This window comes from Myotis daubentonii, chromosome 1, assembly GCF_963259705.1.
Source record: "Myotis daubentonii chromosome 1, mMyoDau2.1, whole genome shotgun sequence".
Taxonomy (NCBI): Eukaryota; Metazoa; Chordata; class Mammalia; order Chiroptera; family Vespertilionidae; genus Myotis; species Myotis daubentonii.
In genome coordinates, this window is record NC_081840.1 from 210,882,729 (window position 1) to 210,898,567 (window position 15,839).

General features: G+C 45.2%; 1 protein-coding gene across 4 annotated transcripts in view; it reads left to right on the plus strand.

Annotated features, from left to right (window-relative positions):
* Positions 1–15,839, plus strand: part of RELL1 (RELT like 1) — a 76,523-nt gene that overhangs the window by 52,353 nt on the left and 8,331 nt on the right. For all 4 annotated transcript variants that reach the window (XR_009449792.1, XM_059673602.1, XM_059673591.1 and 1 more), the window contains exons 5-6: positions 3,368–3,604; positions 6,343–6,481. Coding sequence is in view for 3 of the 4 variants with exons in the window: in XM_059673602.1 (XP_059529585.1) it covers positions 3,368–3,604; positions 6,343–6,478 (373 nt within the window). In the remaining variant the exon portion in view is untranslated. The remainder of the gene's footprint in view (positions 1–3,367; positions 3,605–6,342; positions 6,482–15,839) is intronic.

Sequence of the window (15,839 nt, forward strand, 5' to 3'; positions counted from 1 at the left end):
AGTTCTTCTGTCTCTAGGCTCCGTGTAGGTTCTGTCTTCTTGATTCTGTTCTAAGTTCTGAGTGTTTCTGTCTTGTTACAACTGTATTTATACCAGTTGATTCAATCCTATCAATCTCTATTACAAAGGTTAGGGCGTTTCTTATCTCCATTCCAGGGAGAAAAGATTATGTAGTTTAAGCATGATTGTTCGTAGTTAAAGGGATTAATTACCCGCCTGGCACTTAGTTGAGGGGTTTTATTCCCTCCCTAACTTTAGGGGAAAATCCCTACCTGGGGATTCAACCTTTCTAGGAGAGGTGACCTTGGTTAAAACACAGCGCCAAGAAGGTGAGCAAACATATTAAGAACCGTATGCCATATATGCCAGGTCCCTTGAAACAGCAAGGATGGACCGGCTCCCGGCACTATATAATTTGTCATTCTCCAATCAGGAGCATTTATCGAGCCTGCTGTATGCTGGGTACTGTCCTGGAACTGGGCGTTCAGATCTTTGCCAAGGAGGATTCGGTGTAGTGGGGGATGGAGATGTGTGAGCCCCCGTGGTGGGTGCTGTAGAAGTAAGGGTCCGGGGTGCCAGGGGCGCTGTGGGGCCTGCCAGAGACCAGGGAAGGTTCAAAGAAGTGCCATCTGAGTCAGGCATGCAACAAGCAGAAAGAAGAGGCAGGGGCTGCGTGTAGAAAGTCCAGGAGAAAAGGCCCTGGGGCACGAACGTGTGATGCATCTGGAAAGGTCCAGTCTGGGGTGGCCAGAGAACGTGCTGCGGACGTAGCGAGAAGGCCAGGAAGGCAAGTTGGGACTGAGTGACGTGGCAAGGAGTTTGGACCTTCCTGCTTACCCTGTGGGTGGTGCACCCAGCATATTTTACATATATATATATATATATATATATATATATATATATATATATATTTAAAGCATATGTATATATATGCATCAATATATATAATTGATTTTTAGAGGGGAGAGAGAGAGAGAGAGAGAACACATCGATGTGAGATTGAAACATCGATCGGCTGCCACCTGCACGCCCTCTACCTGGGGATCGAGGCCACACCCCGGGCATGTGCCCCGATGGGGAATCTTACCAATAACCTCTTGGTGCATGGGGGTAACACCCAACCAACTGAGCCACACTGGCAGGGCTCATCCAGCATATTTTAAATATTTAATACATGCTTGTCAAACTGGCCATGTTAGCTTTGCACTTTTCCGAGGTAACTGGGTGCAGGAAGGTCAGCTTAGGAAGCTATGGAGGTGTCGTTCACAGAGACATGAGCTGTGATTTCTCCCGAGTTCCAGCCCTGAGCACAGACGCCTGGTGATAGGACCCAGTTAGTGCACGGGATCTTTGCCTCTGTTATCTGTGGGTGTCACATGGTGCCTTCACTGGGCTTTATGCACAGCGGGCACTTGATAAATGTTTGTGAATGGATGTTGTTCAACTTTTGAATTCAACCTTCTCAGAAGAGAGAACGGAGAGGCACAGAGTAGCATCCCCTGTCCATGTGCATTCCTGAGACTGTTCTATGTGGTGTTAATTTAACATTGTTTTGCCCCAGAAAGCTGCTGCTGCGTGGTTGCTGTTTTTTTGTTTTTTACCATATAAAGAGCATCCCTGAAGAGCACCAGGAAGCTATTGGCATCTGTGATATTTGAGAGTATCTTTTCAATCCAGGGCCACACTTCTAAATGTGCAAGCTGGCTGTTTCAGCAGCATAAAGGCTGGTGTGTGCAGTCACAGACTTCCAGGTGCCTTGGGGCTCTGACACAGCCTTAGGTGTCAGGCTCTGCTGTGATGGATCGCCCCACCTGTATCCACTTCCACCAGGTCAGAGGGCTGGTTCCCTGTCAGGCTGGCCTGTCCTGTTTTAATTCCTCCTTTTCTAGTGGACCAGAGCCCTGCCATGTGCCTCTTGAAACGAGCAAATCCCTGGCCTGCATACTTCTGGGTTTTTTTTGGTTGTTTTTTTGTTTGTTTGTTTGTTTTTTCAGAGAGGAAGGGAGAGGGAGATAGAAACATCAATGATGAGAGAGAATCATTGATTGCAGCCCACCTTGACCGGAATCGAACCCGGGACCCTCTATCCACTGAGCCAAACCAGCTAGGCAATACCTCTGCTTTTTGATATTTTGGGTGATCTCCCTGTTTCTGAAGCACTGTGGGATGATTAAGATCATGGCTTCTAGAATTAGACTTCCTAGATTTGGACCTCAGATCCATCACTTACAGCTGTGTGATCTTGGGTAATTTATTAAGCTTTCCTGAATCTCAAAATTTTTTAATGAGGAAATTGATACCTACTTTATAAGGTCTGTAAAGATGAGTTAAATGAATATATATCAAATACTTAGGTTATATGTTGGCTATTTTTATTACTATTATAGACTCCAGCATTTCTTTGGAGCATCACTTTTAATATCTCGACCTAAAAGCTTTCTTTTTCTTCTCCAGAGGATTCTAATTTTTTTTCTTAGAGAGAGGGTAAGGGTGGGAGAAAAAGAGAGAAACATTAATGTGAGAGAAAAATCGATTGCCTCTCTCCTGTGTGTCCCAACCAGGGACCGGACCCACAACCTAGTTATATGTCCCAACTGGGAATTGAACCTGCGACCCTTCGGTGTATGGGATGATGCTTCAATCAACTAAACCGCACTAGCCAGGGATAAAAGTTTCTTTTTTTGATAAAATAGTCAATTGGGTCAAATATTCTATCTTAAGTCAGTAGGTAATTTGATTGGAATTTAAGTTTATCAATTCTCCAGGGCATCTCATTGCTTAGAAATCTAGGCAGGCACTTTGCTCTGTGTGAGAGATTAGTATGATCACATGAGAATGGAGATCAGTTGTTTAGAATGAAATCTAATACTTCAAAGACAAACAGTGCATCATCGTTGGAAGCAGTGTTTAATTCCATTCTTGAAGTGATAAATCACATTATTGCTATTTAAAATGAGCTGTCATTGCATAGTCCTAAGAGGAATTTGCTGCCTAAAACTAGTACACAAAGCTCATTTGTTTAATAGGAAGAGGCATTTTTTTTCTTTTGATTCAAACCTGCTTCTTATGTAGCAGGGGGAGAGATTGCCTTAGCTCAGCGGTTCTCAACCTGTGGTTCGCAACCCCTTTGGCAGTGGAACGACCCTTTCACAGGGGTCGCCTAAGACCATCCTGCATATCAGATATTTACATGACGATTCATAACAGTAGCAACATTACAGTTATGAAGTAGCAACGAAAATAATTTTATGGTTGGGTCACAACATGAGGAACTGTATTTAAAGGGCCAAAAGGTTGAGAACCACTGCCTTAGCTGGTGTTTCTTTTAAGTAACCATTTCTACCCTTTTCTTTCCTTCCCATCTTAGCCCCGTGACCCCCAGCACTCCTGGGAGCCCGCCCGTGAGCCCCGGGCCCTTGTCACCAGGTGGCACGCCAGGGAAGCACATCTGTGGCCACCATCTGCACACAGTGGGCGGTGCTGTCGAGAGAGATGTGTGTCAGCGGTGCAGACACAAGAGGTGGCACTTCATAAAACCGACCAACAAGTCCAAAGAGGGCCGCCCGAGACGCCAAGGGGAGGTCACGGTCCTCTCTGTGGGCAGGTGAGATTCCTGTGGAGGCTTTGGGGGTGTGTAACGGTTGCTGTGCTGTGCGGATCTGTACTGAGCTGTTCTCCTTAGCCTGGATGGAGTCATGTCTCTGGACTTTTTAGGAGTTTTCAGGTCTGAGTCCTATATTTTTCTAACAGCAGAGGAATCCTAAGAGGCGGCTATTGCTAGATCAGATGTCAGCTGTATTAATTGAGCTAAAAAACTAATTACTTGCTGTATTAGGGTTCTTCAGAGAAGCAAAACCAAGAAGATAGATATAAATAGAAATAAGTGGAGATTTAGTATAGGAATTGGCTCATGTGGTTATAGAGGCCAAGAAGTCCCTTGAGCTGCTGGCTGGGAGCTGGAGACCCAGGAAAGCTGGTGGTGTAGTTCAGTCCAAGGCTAAAGGCCCGAGGGCCTGGGGGGGCTGATGGTGTCGGCCCCATCCCAGCCTGAAGGCCTGGGGACCAGTAGGCTGATGTCGAGGGCAGGAGAGACACCTGGCCCAGCTCCAGCAAAAAGAGCAAATTCAGCCTCGATGACCACCCGCACTGGGGAGGGTGATCCTCCCTCAGACTACAAATGCAAATGCTAACATGTTCGGAAACACCCTCCCAGACACACCAAGAAATAACGGTTTTACCCGGTCAAGTTGTCATGTAAAGTTGACACACACACTTGCTGTAATAAAAAAGAGAACCCATGGACATGGAAACAGTGTGGTGATTGCAGGGTAGAGGTGGAAGAGGGCGAGAGGGGATAAATGGTGATGGGGGAAAAAAAGCCCAATCCGAACTACTTGCAGAATAGAAGTTTCTGTTTCCTGTGTGGAGATCGAAAGGTCGGTGGGTGGCTCTTCAAGCAGTCACCCAGAGCCCCCAGCTTCTCCATTGGCGCTCTGCCAGGCTCGCTAGCAGGAGGAGGAAGTGCCGGAGGACCGCTCCTAAGAGGTGTCAGTGAGATGGGCCTGGAAATGGCACATTTCCTTCCACTCGCATTCCACTGTCTAGAGCTCAGTCACTCGGCCACACCTCCCGGCCAGGCCAGGAGTCCACACGTCGGTTCCATGTGCATTCCCGAGACTGTTTTCTTTGCGCTCACCTCACCTGAGCCCTAAAGTACCATTTACTTGTGACGCATATGTGATGTGGATCTTGCAGTCCAAGTAATGAACAGCTTGACTATGTGTCGAGCATTTTGGCGGTGTCTGCGGTTTTGGTTTTGAGTCCCTGCGGGAACTGCACTGCTACTGCCACATCGGTTAAGAGCGTGTGTGCTGGACCAGGCCCCGCAGACACCGAGCAAAGTTACAGTAGGGCATCTATGACCCTTCTTTCTCTACTGACAGACTGGGAAGCGTAGCCTGGACGCATTGTATCTCCCTTGTTTGAGTCTCGGCACCACAACATAAAAGCGCTTGCTTCTCTCTGTGCCTCATTTCCCCCTTCATAAATTGGGAATGACAGTAACACTCACCTCATTGGGTTGCTGTGAGACGAAATAGGATGATTCATGTAGAAGTTTTAGGCCAGTTTTTGGCACTTACAATGCACCCAAGAAATGTTGGCTGTTATTACTGTTTGTTTAATTCGATTGAATTTCATCATGTGTTGCACCAGCAATGAGGGGTAGACTGCTGGGCTGTCTGCCACTTCCAGCAAAACAGTGCAACCCATGACCACGCTGCTTTATTAAGAAGCAGAGTCATGGGAGTTTATGAATGTGGAATGCGACCAGAACCTGTAGCTTGCTTGGTTAAAGCGAATGTTGTTTGCTTTAAAGGAAAATCTGCTGAAATTTTCAACTCTGATTCAATTAAATGCCCCCAGTGCAAGTCTCCTTCTGGGATGCAGAATGCTAGGGACGTCAGCATGGGTTACTTAACATGTTACAGTGCGACAGAATAGAGTTCTGGTGACACCTTCCCCTGTCCTCCTTCACTTCCTCAGCCTCTCCTCCTGATGGCGGGTGATCTCATTTTGGACAAAGAAGAGTTTATTCGAGATACTTTTAAGGGTACTTAAGGCCAGAACTAGAGAGAAGTTATTATGAGAAAGACCTTAGGGATTTCGTGACAATAGACTAGAAATGGAAAAACAGTCAAATTGAGTAAATTTCTTTAACTTCTTAATCTTGATGAAAAATCTCTTCTTTAATTTTCTTAATTTTTTTCCATAATCCTTAATGAAAATTAATCCAAATTTGCTTTTTTTAAAAAAAGATGAAAACTAGGCACAATAACCCTATTACCAACTGATACTGATAAAATACACAGTTGGGCCTTCGATGGCTGTGTGTGTGTGTGTGTGTGTGTGTGTGTGTGTGTGTGTGTGGAGAGCTGACCCTCTGACAAATGTATCTTTGACTAAGGCAGTTTCTGGTTGGACGTTTTGGTTACGTCATTACATTAGTCTAATTTGAAAACTGGTTATGTTTTTCTCCAGCCAGATGTTAAAGCCCATGTCTTCGTTAGAAACCACAACTCAGAGGCTGAGTGATATTTGGGTACCGCGTCTGTAATGCATTTTCCATGCTCTGTGAAGTGCCCAGCATAGTCTGTGATGTGCTGAGTGAAAATGAACCGGGACGTTGGGCAGGGACAGGGGGATTTACTGTTGACTGAGGTGTCTTCTGTTGCTGTCCTGACTTTTGGCTGAGTTCATTTGGGATCCTCTAGGTGGGTGGTTTTTGATTCACTCATCATTCGTGTTTCCTGGAAGAGCAAACATACCCTCTCTGCCCCTCAGGTTTAGAGTTACGAAGGTGGAACACAAGTCCAACCAGAAGGAGCGGAGAAGTTTGATGTCGGTCAGTGGGACTGAGAGCGTCAATGGCGAGGTGCCTGTGACCCCTCAGAAGAGAGAACGGAGAGGCACAGAGTAGCAGGTGAGTTGTAGTTGTGTGTGTGTGCGTGTGTGTGTGTGTGTTTTATTGATGTAAATAATGCAATAAATAAGTAAATAGAAGAGATAAATTTTCCTTACAGAATTCCAATAGTATCTTTAGATACTCCTCTCTATAGAAGGTGAAGTGTAATTCCCTAGGGGATGGGCTAGGTTCCGTGATATGCTTCCTGAAAATGGAGTAGGGAAAGGGAAAAAATATTAACTTTATTATTTTATTTTATTTGCTATTTTCACTATGTTTTCATTTATACTGATACAAAAACATACAGGTAGAGATGGAGAATGATCATTTGGTAGTCATGGAGATGAGGACATTTTATTTACAAATCTTCCTCCATCCCATCTCAGCCATCTCACTGATGGCCAATCAGGGTTGCCATTGCTGAGCTACCCTGCCGGGGTTTGGTTCTTTGCCAGGGTTTGGTTCTGGATGCCATCAGTCTGTTGTGGCCGGAGGCTCCATGGTGACCCGGCAGTCCCTGTGTGGGTGGTCCATGGAGGGGCTGAGGTCCTCTGTAGAGCTGGGCCCTGGGCCTGTCTTTGGGAAGCTGGGTGAGGAGGTGGTGGAGCTGCTGCCCAATGGCCAAAGTCCACGCCTCCTTGTCCATATCCTCCCGTGGGAGATATTGGTGTGTCCACCTGTAGGTGAGTGTAGTTTTGGTGGCATTGGGGGTGGGGCAGTGCTTGGTGGGGGTGGGGTACTGGGAGCCTCTCTAAGGTGTGGGGGAGAATAGGAATGACTTGGCAGGGAAATGAGAATGCTTTCCTGCAACTGGTCGGACTGGAGAGGACTGAATGTGGTCACTTGTGTCCTTAGCTTCCTATGAGGCCCCAAACTTGGGTGCCTCCTGGAGCTTGGCCTACATGATAAAGAGGCAATGTGGAGTGGTGGGGATTGTGGCAAACCAGAAATTACATGAGCCATTTATCGGTTTGCATTGCCAGAAGTCACTTAATGTTGCTAGATCTTATGCAAAAAAAAAGTGAAGTCTAGGCTTTTTAAATGTGAAATCACCGCAGGTTTTTAAACATTAACAGCATATTAAATTTCTTTTAAAAAACCATGCAGGCCAAATGAAATGTAACCTTGTCATCATGTCTAGGTAAACCATGGTTTTTAAAAGGCTAGAGCAAGCTTCTTCCATTAATTGAATTGGAATCCAGTTTTCTTCAATGTACCATCATTTTAAAACACTCCCAATAGGGATGTTACTCTTTCCACCAAATATTTCAAAGCAATTTCAAAGCAAAAGTAAAAGCTTCTTGTTTGGCAGTTTTAATTTTGGAAGATACATTATTGATTTTAAAAAAAGAAGCCTCTATTAATTTGATACTGGCTTAGTTTTTATCTTACTCCTTTCTTTCTGTTCTGGCTTGAATAGCATTCATCCTTTTCATGTTTCTTATTATACATAAAAGGGACTCGGGAGCAATCGTGGTCCCAGAGCTCTGATGAGAGCCTGGACATGAAGGCAAAGGGAGGGGAGGGCAGGCGTGGGCAGTGGACTGCCGGGGTCTCTGGAGGCCCTGGGAAATAGCAAGGTGGAACCTGAGCCCCGGATCAGGCGGCCAGGCTCAGATCCCAGTTTGCCACTCACCAGCACTGGGACCTGGGCAAGGTGCTTGGGCTTTTTAAAAAGAACTAATTTATTTATCGATCGATTGATTTTAGAGAGAGAGAAAGAGAGACATCGATTTATTGTTCCACTTGTTCATGTATTCACTGGTTGTCTCTTACATGTGTCCCATGCAGGTGTCCAACCCGTAACCTTGGCATGCTGAGCTACCCTGCCAGGGTTTGGTTCTTTGGCTTTTCATGCCTCACTTTCTTCACTGGAAAATGGAAATAGTGTCACCTGCTCCGAGGGTGGCAGTGAGATTTCTGTGAAATAACTTGAGGCCCAGGACCCGGCGCATGGAAATCTCAGTCAGTGCCGCTGATTAGTATTTGTTCCTGCACTTCTGGTGTTCCTGAGTTGGGGGAAGAAGTGGCTTTTGATAATCTCCCAGGTCCGAGGGGTTGGTCATGGCCTGGGAGTACTCTGGAAGAATGCACTCCTGAATTCTGTAGGCATAGGCTTTCTAGTGCGAGAAATTAAAAGTTTCTCTTTCACATCGATGTTTCTCTTTCTCCCTTCCTCTCTCTTTCTCAAATCAATAAAAACTATTTGGAAAAAAATTAGGGTGTGCCATATTGGGCAATGCAGACAGAACATGTCCAGCGTTGCAGACAGTTTTATTGGACAGACAGCAGACGGTAGATGGGACCTTAGATGTTGGGATTGGAATCCTAAGTGACTCCGGTAAATTAGAGAAGCATTCTGATTAGTTGTGGGGGCCCGTCTGACTGGGAAGAGAAGCATCTGGCCGGGAAGAGAAGCATCTGGCCATGCAAGTCTGGGTGAGGAAGGCCCAGCCAGCTTAGCTGTAAAGTGAGCTTGGGTTTAGTGCGTCTGCAAATGACAGTGTGTGGAGAGAAGGAGCAGACCACGTGGAAGAAGGCACAGCTCGCCTTCAGGCAGGAAGTGCGAGGCTCAGCCTGATTAGAGCCTTGTCAGGGTGCCCTGGCCTGCTGCCTGGAGAGAGGACCTGGAGATTTAGGGAGATTAAGAGAATTAGGATTGCTCAGCCTGTTTTCTTAGTCCACATGTACCTGACCATAGGAATTTGATCTAATCATCTGACATCCTGGCCTCATTTAACTGGTTTAAATGTGATTTCCCTGCAAAGCACAGAACCATCCACAGGATTTTGTGAGAGAGCATTGAATCTGATCAGAAGACAGATGCTCACGTCCTGGCTTCCCCACTAGGAAACTGTACTTGACTGCCTGTTCCCTGCTCCCTTGATGTGAATAGGATATTACATTTACTGACTAAGGCAAGTGCCAACAGAGTGTCTGGCATGCAGTTGGCTCTCAGTAGACCTTAGTCATCTTGTGTTGCACCGCCAAATCGGCTCAGGAATGATTCAAGAAGAGAATGCGTTTTCCTAGCCCTCCATTGGTAATTCATTTTGAAATTAAAATTAAACATTTTATTATGGAAGTTTTCATACAAACTCAGAAGTAGAGAGAATACTATGAATGCTCATGATTTATGGAATAAGAGTTCCCAGCAAGCATGTGGGGAGTTTAGAGTCCAACCCAGGCAGCCTGGCCTGGAGGTCTACACTTCCCGGCTCAGCAGGGCCTGAGGGTGGGGTCTGCTGGGGCTGGGACCTGGGACTGACCGTGTCTGAGGACCCAGCAGAGAGTGGACTCTAAACAAGGAGCGCAGGGAATATTCACTGACCTTTAAAAAAATGTATGTGTTCATTGAAAGTTTTCTTGCTGGTTTTTATATTTCTCATACCCAGAAAGAGTGTTTAGCATATTTAACAACTTCATTTTCCAAGAGGCAAGATCCTGAAACTTTTCCTCCTGGGCCCAAACCTCTGGCTCTGGACTGAATTGAAAGATGTGCTCTAAACTATGACTAATATAATAAGACAGGAGGATTACGTGTTTTGGGGCAATTTAATACAGTGTTTAGAGGTTTTCTTTTCCCTGAAAAATGTTTTTGTTTCAGTTTGGATTTTTGGCCAAATCATTTTACTGTTGTGCCTGTTTTAGTGTAGAATTGATTCAAATATTCAAAATATGTCTATTCATTGGTTAGGTTTCTTTATGTATATATATTTTTAATTAGGTGGCTGGTACTAGAAACCAGACTTATTTTTCTAAACAGAACGTTATCAAGACTGGGGCAGGATTTCTCTCTTTCTTTCTCTTCTTAAAAAACAAAATCAGTTGATTCTTTCCGCCTGGTCTCCTTGGCCTGTGCAGCAGAGATCGGACTTGCCCCTGCCTGGTTTATTTTGGCAATGCTGTTAGAGTGGTTTCTTTTTTCCACAGAAAATGTGTTTTGATTTCTTCTTAGAAGAATACGCTTTTGTTCTTCGAAGTTGCATAAATTGAATTGCTTTCAGGCTGCAGACGCCACTGCCAGGTCTTCGTTATCACTGGTCTCCACTTCTTTTTTTTTTTCCTTTTGTTTTTTTTTAATATATTTTATTGATTTTTTACAGAGAGGAAGGGAGAGAGATAGAGAGTTAGAAACATCGATGAGAGAGAAACATCGATCAGATGCCTCCTGCACATCTCCCACTGGGGATGTGCTCGCAACCCAGGTACATGCCCTTGACCGGAATTGAACCTGGGACCTTTCAGTCCGCAGGCCGACGCTCTATCCACTGAGCCAAACCGGTTTTGGCATGGTCTCCACTTAACGGTGGCACTGCCGTGCCCTGGCCGGGTGTTGAGTGTTGTCCTGTGGCGCCGAAGCATCGCAGGTTCGGTTCCCCGTCAGGGCACACACCTAAGTTGCCTGTTTGAGCCCCTGTACGGGCAAGTACAGTAGGCAACCAATTGATGTTTCCCTCTCTCTCCCTCTTCCTTTCTTTCTTAAAATAATAAAAATAAAAACATGTCCTTGGGTGAGGATTTAAAAACAACAACATTTAGACATATAAGCATGTGCTGAAATTGACTTTATAGAAAAAATGACACTGTTGTAAGCATTCTGTATTGCACATTTTTGAAGTTTATACTCTTTTCTCCCATTTTATGGTAGGATCTTATTGCAAACGTTGATTTTGAAAGTTTAGATAGTATTTTTTTTTAACAAAAAAGTTACAATAGTAGACATCTCTTTATCTTAAATCATATTGAAATTCTTCTATTTTAGTTTAAGTAAATTTTAGTGATTAAAAGCTGAGTTTTAAGCTTCTTAGGTTTAGACATTTTTGCTGAGATATTTTTGTTGTTATTATTTTAAATCTTTTTTTATTTTTAATTACTGTTGACATACATTATTATATTAGTTTTAGGTACACCCCAGTGAGCAGATATTATATAACTTAGTGATTCTCCCCAATAAATCCCACACCATGCCTAGTTATTATATTATTGACTATATTCCTTAGGCTGTACTTTACATCCCCATGATTATTTTGTAACAACCAATTTGCACTTCTTAATCCATGCTTAGATTTAACTGTAACTGCTACTAACTACCAATGAGTTTAAACAAATTAACCTCTCCAAGCCTCAGGCTCTTCATTTTTAAAATGGGTTTGTTGTTGGATTTAAATGTCATAATGTATGTGGAGAGTTCTTAAATCAGTCCTTAGCATTAGTATTTACTAAATATTTACTATTATCAATACTTTTCATCCCATTCTTGGTGCCTTAGTTATTAACTGCTTCCTCAAGCATCAGCTGTAGGTTCTGTGAATCCCCCTTTTTTTCTTATGAACATTAGAGCTCTGGACTCTTATGACATCTCAGAATAGAAATTAGGCAAGTTCGTTAGGATTGGGGCCACTGTCTTGCTTGTGTTAAGAGTGCCTTGGAAATAACCATCCCTCTCTTCCTGGAGGTGGAATGAGAATTAGTTACAAGGCAATGGAAAAGTTTGGCTGACTTATGTTCCTGTTATTGTAAAGATCAGAGGGTGGTCCCGAGGACTGGGAAGCCCTGCACCTGGGCAGCTCTGCACCTGGGCGGCTCTGCACCTGGGCGGCTCTGCACCTGGGCGGCTCTGCACCTGGGCGTTCTGCACCTGGGCCGCCCTGCACCTGGGCCGCTCTGCACCTGGGCGTTCTGCACCTGGGCCGCTCTGCACCTGGGCCGCCCTGCACCTGGGCGTTCTGCACCTGGGCAGCTCTGCACCTGGGCAGCTCTGCTGCAGCTCCCTCTGCTCCTGAGCACGGTGGCCAGTCACAAGGTCAGCTCTCTTGACCTTTGGTGCCTTCACTTGCTCCTCTAACAGGGAGGGAAAGGCAAGCTTTCCCCCTTCCTTTGGGGGAGTGTGGTGGAGGGACCCGTGGAGCCTTCCCGATGCTGTGTTGCTTTATTTGCTGTCGGGCATTTTTAGTGAACTCCCCAGGGAAGGAGAGGATGGTGAGAAACCTCAGATACCACTAATAATTCTTCTCCATCGCATATAATTTTTTCATGGTAAAATACATATTTTTTTAAAAAGCAAAAGGATCTCAGGTTTAATGGAAGCTACTTCATTCAATTCATTGGTCTTCAAGGGGACAATGATACATACATTTACAAAAAGAAGCTGCACCCTTATGAGTGATGGGCGATGATCTCTCCACGTTACACATGAGGAACGGGCTCAGAAAGATGCACTTTCCCCAGATCCCGGGCTAGGCAGTGAGAGGGCTTGGATGGGGAGAAATCCATGCTGTGGAGCCAACATGCTCAGTGACTTTGAAGTTCAGGGGAGCTTTGCTTTCTCCAACTCCTTGCTCAACTTAGCCCAGTTGATTACGTTAGTGATCATTTTGGCAGGATCATCATCACCAGGCAGGGCCTCCTTTGGGCTCCTGTGGGGACCTTCTGATGCTGTTTGGCTGTTCGAGCTGTGCCTGGACCAGGTCCAGTTGGCACACGGTTCTCTTTTCTTACAGGTAGACTAAGATCATAGACATGATCTCAAAGGAGCTACGATTGCTAGTTCAGGTCAATTCAGGCATAATTATATCGATTGAAAGTATTTGTTGAACCCCTACTCTGTGCCAGGCACTGTGCCTGGCCTTAGGGATGCGGCGTTGTGGCAGACAAGGGCCATGTTCTCATGGAGTTTCTGTTCTGGTATTAATAGTAGAATTTTCTCCCTATTTCCCGGCTCCCTGGTTTTAGAGTAGGGAGGCCCTAGGACAGTGATGGCAAACCTATGACACGCGTGTCAGAGGTGACACGCGAACTCATTTTTTTGGTTGATTTTTCTTTGTTAAATGGCATTTAAATATATAAAATAAATATCAAAAATATACATCTTTGTTTTACTATGGTTGCAAATATCACAAACTTTCTATATGTGACACGGCACCAGAGTTAGGGTTTTTCAAAATGCTGGCACGCCGAGCTCCAAAGGTTCGCCATCACTGCCCTAGGAGGTTATGTATGTTGTTCAAGGTCACGCTGGTCATTAATTCCAGAGCCTGTACTGGGCCTCCCTGGTGGTTTAGTCCCTTCACTGCCTCCAAAGTGTTGGATGTTGAACATGCACACAATAATTGAAAGTCTTAAAAAAATGTAAGCCTTCACCCATTCTCCCCCCCTTCCCCCCAGCACACATATCACTCCCAGGCCCCTTTCCAAGACGGGCCTGCAGATGCCGGCGTCCTTGGTCCCTTCCAGGGTTACTCTGAGCACGGACACATGCTTGTACAGCATGTGTGTGGATGCACTTCCCCTTTTGGTTGGAGCTGATGACTGTTGGATTTGTACTCCTCCCCCATTGCTTAAGTTACGAACAGTGAAAATGCTGGATGCATTTGAAAAGTTCTGTGCCCTGTTTGTTCCTTGTTGTTGGAAATAGCTCCAAAACACTTAATGCAGTTTTGGGTGGACCTAAAAACATACTTTGCTGTCATCGCTATGGTATTCTGAGTTATTCTTCCACAGCCTTGTTCTGTGCACAGAAGAGGCTGAAACGTATTTGTCAGCATTCCCAGAACTGAGACAACATGGGAACCAGAGCCTTTTGTTTTGTTTTGAATTGCCACCAAAGCCAGCCATCTTCTCTCCACACACACCTCCGACAGGGGCTGCTGCAGGCCCTCCCTGTTGTTGACCAGAGATTGAACCCCTGACCCCTCAGGGAGCTTTTCTCTTCTCCCTCAGGGGCCCTGTCATTTGACCACAACTTAAGAAAGAGGGGCCATGGCCTCTGCCCTTTTCACCATAGGAACTGCAGAGCTGGGCACCCACGGAGACTTTGCGGGACCCAGAGGCGGACCTGAGGGGCTCCAGGAAGGCAGAGAATGAAATGCTCTCGGGGACAGTTTTGCCCAGGACGAGAAAGAAGAGGGAATTAATAGCTACAAACAGGGTCTTTATTTTTATTAATTTGTAACTTGAGGCTTTGATCTTTACTCACATTAAGTAGTTTAACTAAAGAGCAGTACCTGCTTCCTCCAGGAGAAAGCATGCGGCGAGTTTGACATGCTTGCTGTAGTGCCTCCATGGGACAGGCTGTCTGTGCCCCAGTCACGTTTCCGCTGTGTAATTCCGGACAATAACTCAGCCTCTCGTGCCTCAGCTTCTCCATCTGAAAAGTGGGATGATGATATCGCCCACCTCTTAGGGATGCTGTGCTTGGCACTCAGTGCTAAGTAGGCAAATGCTAGATGTTACTACTGTATTATATCAAGCCCTACTATCCACTTAGCAAATAACCGTATAAAGTTAATTTTAAAAATATTTCTTAATTTTTCTGCGACTCAGAGGGGCCAGGTTGGACATAACCTATGAGGTGTAGGCTATTCATTTGATGCTCAGTTAGAGGCTCTGATGGCCGGTCAGCGGAACTCAAGCTCACAAGCTGATGTCTAACTTGTTTGCGTTCCTCATTAGCAAGATCTGGTACTATTCAGAATAATAAGCTTTTCTACCTGTATCTATGGAGAGAGAGACATTGCCTCCTGCATACGCCCCAACTGGGGCCTGGGATTGAGCCTGCAACCCAGGTATGTGCCCTTGACCAGGAATGAAGGGCATTGAATCATAGTTGTGTTGAGACTAATACTGCAGAACTGCATTCAAATATTTCCTAGGCAAATCCTTGTTTTCCCAGATACAGCACCATTTTTCATGTCAATCACATTTTACTTGGAACAAAGTGCTCTGACTCTCACTGTCGCAGGGCTGGTAAGTCACAGTGTTCACTTACTGTCCCTTGGGCAGCCCATTTTTGCTAAATCTGAACACATTTAAGTTGCTGTGAGGACCTGACTCCGTAGAGCAACCAACCTTCAGGCTCCCTAGTGAGATCCAAGTCTAACGTCGGAGACTCCAAGCTATCGGAGTGCGGCATCTCACCGGCATTACTCAGCGAAGAAGGCGATATATTTGCAGGGATACACACTTTCTCCCTATGCTGTTTCCTTTTTTTTCTTAATCCTCGCCCAAAGGTGTATTTTTATTGATTTTAGAGAGGAAGGGAGAGGGAGAGGGAAACATTGACCCATTGACTCCCTTATGCACCCCAACCGGGGATAGAATCCACAGCCTGGGTATGTGCCCTGACTGGGAATGGAACCTGCGACCTTCCAGTGCATAGGACGATACTCCAACACACTGAGCCACACGGCCGGGCATCCGTATACTACTTTAAGAAGCTATTTCCATTTAAAGTGGAAAGAAATACCTATAAACATTTTATTTTTCCTGGATTGACCCACATATATAAAAAGGTGCTAACTATTGATATTTAAAAAAACTCAATTTTTAAGTATTAAACTCCTTACTGAAGTAGGGGCTGTGATGTGGCAGCCTG